Here is a 1,844-nt window from a genome sequence, read left to right on the forward strand (position 1 = left end):
ACACACACACACACACACACACACACACACACACACACACACACACACACATACACACACGCACGCACACACTTGCCGTGTTGTACAATTTCGAGTGCATATTGAGAGTTATTAGAGTGAGACGAACCACCGAATAGAGATTACCCTGTGCGCAAAAAGCTTTCCCATATAGGCACATAATTAACAAAAGCCTACTTCTTATTCAAAACGGTATCACAGAGTTGTGAATGAACAGTAATGTCGAATTTATTAGGAACACCCGCTAAAATAATCGAGAAAACATATAATTCAATATTCTTTTCTACTTTCGACAAAACACAAAACTTTTAAACCAGCGGAAAGCATAATGGTCTCAATATATGTCAATAATCAGTCTAACTAAACAAATGCACAAAAGGAAGGCTAACACAATACTAACATATTCTTTTTAATTGAACCTGAGATGGCATTACAACTAATTTGATTCAAAATTTGTCTGTCTTAAAAACTGGTCTAGGCTTGCACAGCCAGGCGTCAATGACATAATCACAATGACATAATCATGCCATGACCCGTTATCGATCGATAAAAAGTCGAGGGGGGAAAAACACGAATTTACTGCAGCATAGAGCATAGGGAGTTAGTAACTTAGTACCCCTTTCTGTTTTGACTTGTCCAGTACGTCCAGTTTTTTTGCTAGATAGTATCATCAGTGCTGAGTTGAGGTGAAAATATTGAGCTTGAAAACACAGGGGGGGTAGATACTAAGTCTATTTTAAGCTGTTAATCTGTTAGCTGCAAAACACAACATATTATTGATGATTGATACTATAATCAATGCTATAGAAACGAGGTATTGGCTTAGTATAGTCATTGTTCTCCAGGTGGATATTTCTTTAATACAGTCACTCCTCCCGATCACCCGCTTTTCTTCTGTCTTAGATGAGGAAACTTAAAACAGATTTTTAAAATTTAAACAAACACATTTTAAAGCCAAGATGCTCTAACAGGACAGAAACTGCTAGGGAAGCATCAACATCAGAACTGCACAGTTTATTTGCATTTTAGATCCAGTCACATATAAAATATGAATTTGTCATACGAATGTGCACATGCCATCTGATTTGTGCTGACGGGTGCATGTCACACTATCATCCAGATTGGCCAAGCCTAGGAACAGCACTAGGAGGGAGACGACAAGGCTGACAGAGGAAACGACGGAATGGACTGGAATAGCTAAATACGAAGAGTTGAGAACCGCGAGGAGTGAAGAAGCTGGTCGTAAAATCTACAGTGGCACCCCGGCGTTCATCCAGACTAGGAGATAGATGAAGATGAAGGTGCATCCCGTCAGCAAGCTGTTCGACTGTCTAAACCCAGAAAGCACATTTTTCCAGGAGAAAGAGAACATTCTTTCATTTTTATTTATTTCAAAAGAGTACCCAGTTTGTGTATCTTTTCTTGTATTTCTTTAAGAACCAGAATTTTTAATTTCACAACAACATTTCTGGAGCATAGAGTTATGAAACTGATACCACAGATGAAGAAACAAATTTGGCTGTTGTTATTTTTAAAATCTGAGGTTTGGGCTTACGCCATCTGAACCGCGGCCGATGAATACATAAATATGAGGGCCGTTTAAAGGATCACCTCTCTATAGTTCTCACCTTGAGTGGAGCGTCTACTGTGCTCTTGATGTCGGCGTCGAATTGAACATTGAGCGGGCCAGGGAAGGTGAGAGGGTCAGGGCTGAGGGTCAGGTCTTTCAGGTTGGCCAGGTCTGTGTTTGGGTCTCCACAGTTGGTGTACTTGAAGGCGCCGACACGGGAGGAGCGGCCCATCTGTGGTAGATAGATGCCACGGGA

The 1,844-nt window shown here is 40.8% G+C and overlaps 1 protein-coding gene across 1 annotated transcript in view; it reads right to left on the minus strand.

Moving 5' to 3' along the window:
* Window positions 1–1,646: 1,646 nt before the first annotated feature.
* Window positions 1,647–1,844, minus strand: part of LOC101853129 (ganglioside GM2 activator) — a gene marked incomplete at its 3' end in the record, with an annotated part of 5,961 nt that continues 5,763 nt past the window's right edge. Inside the window, 1 exon segment of the mRNA XM_005110530.3 lies at window positions 1,647–1,820. Within this exon segment, the coding sequence (XP_005110587.2) occupies window positions 1,647–1,820 (174 nt within the window).

Source organism: Aplysia californica, unplaced genomic scaffold (assembly GCF_000002075.1).
Source record: "Aplysia californica isolate F4 #8 unplaced genomic scaffold, AplCal3.0 scaffold00905, whole genome shotgun sequence".
NCBI classification, from domain to species: Eukaryota; Metazoa; Mollusca; class Gastropoda; order Aplysiida; family Aplysiidae; genus Aplysia; species Aplysia californica.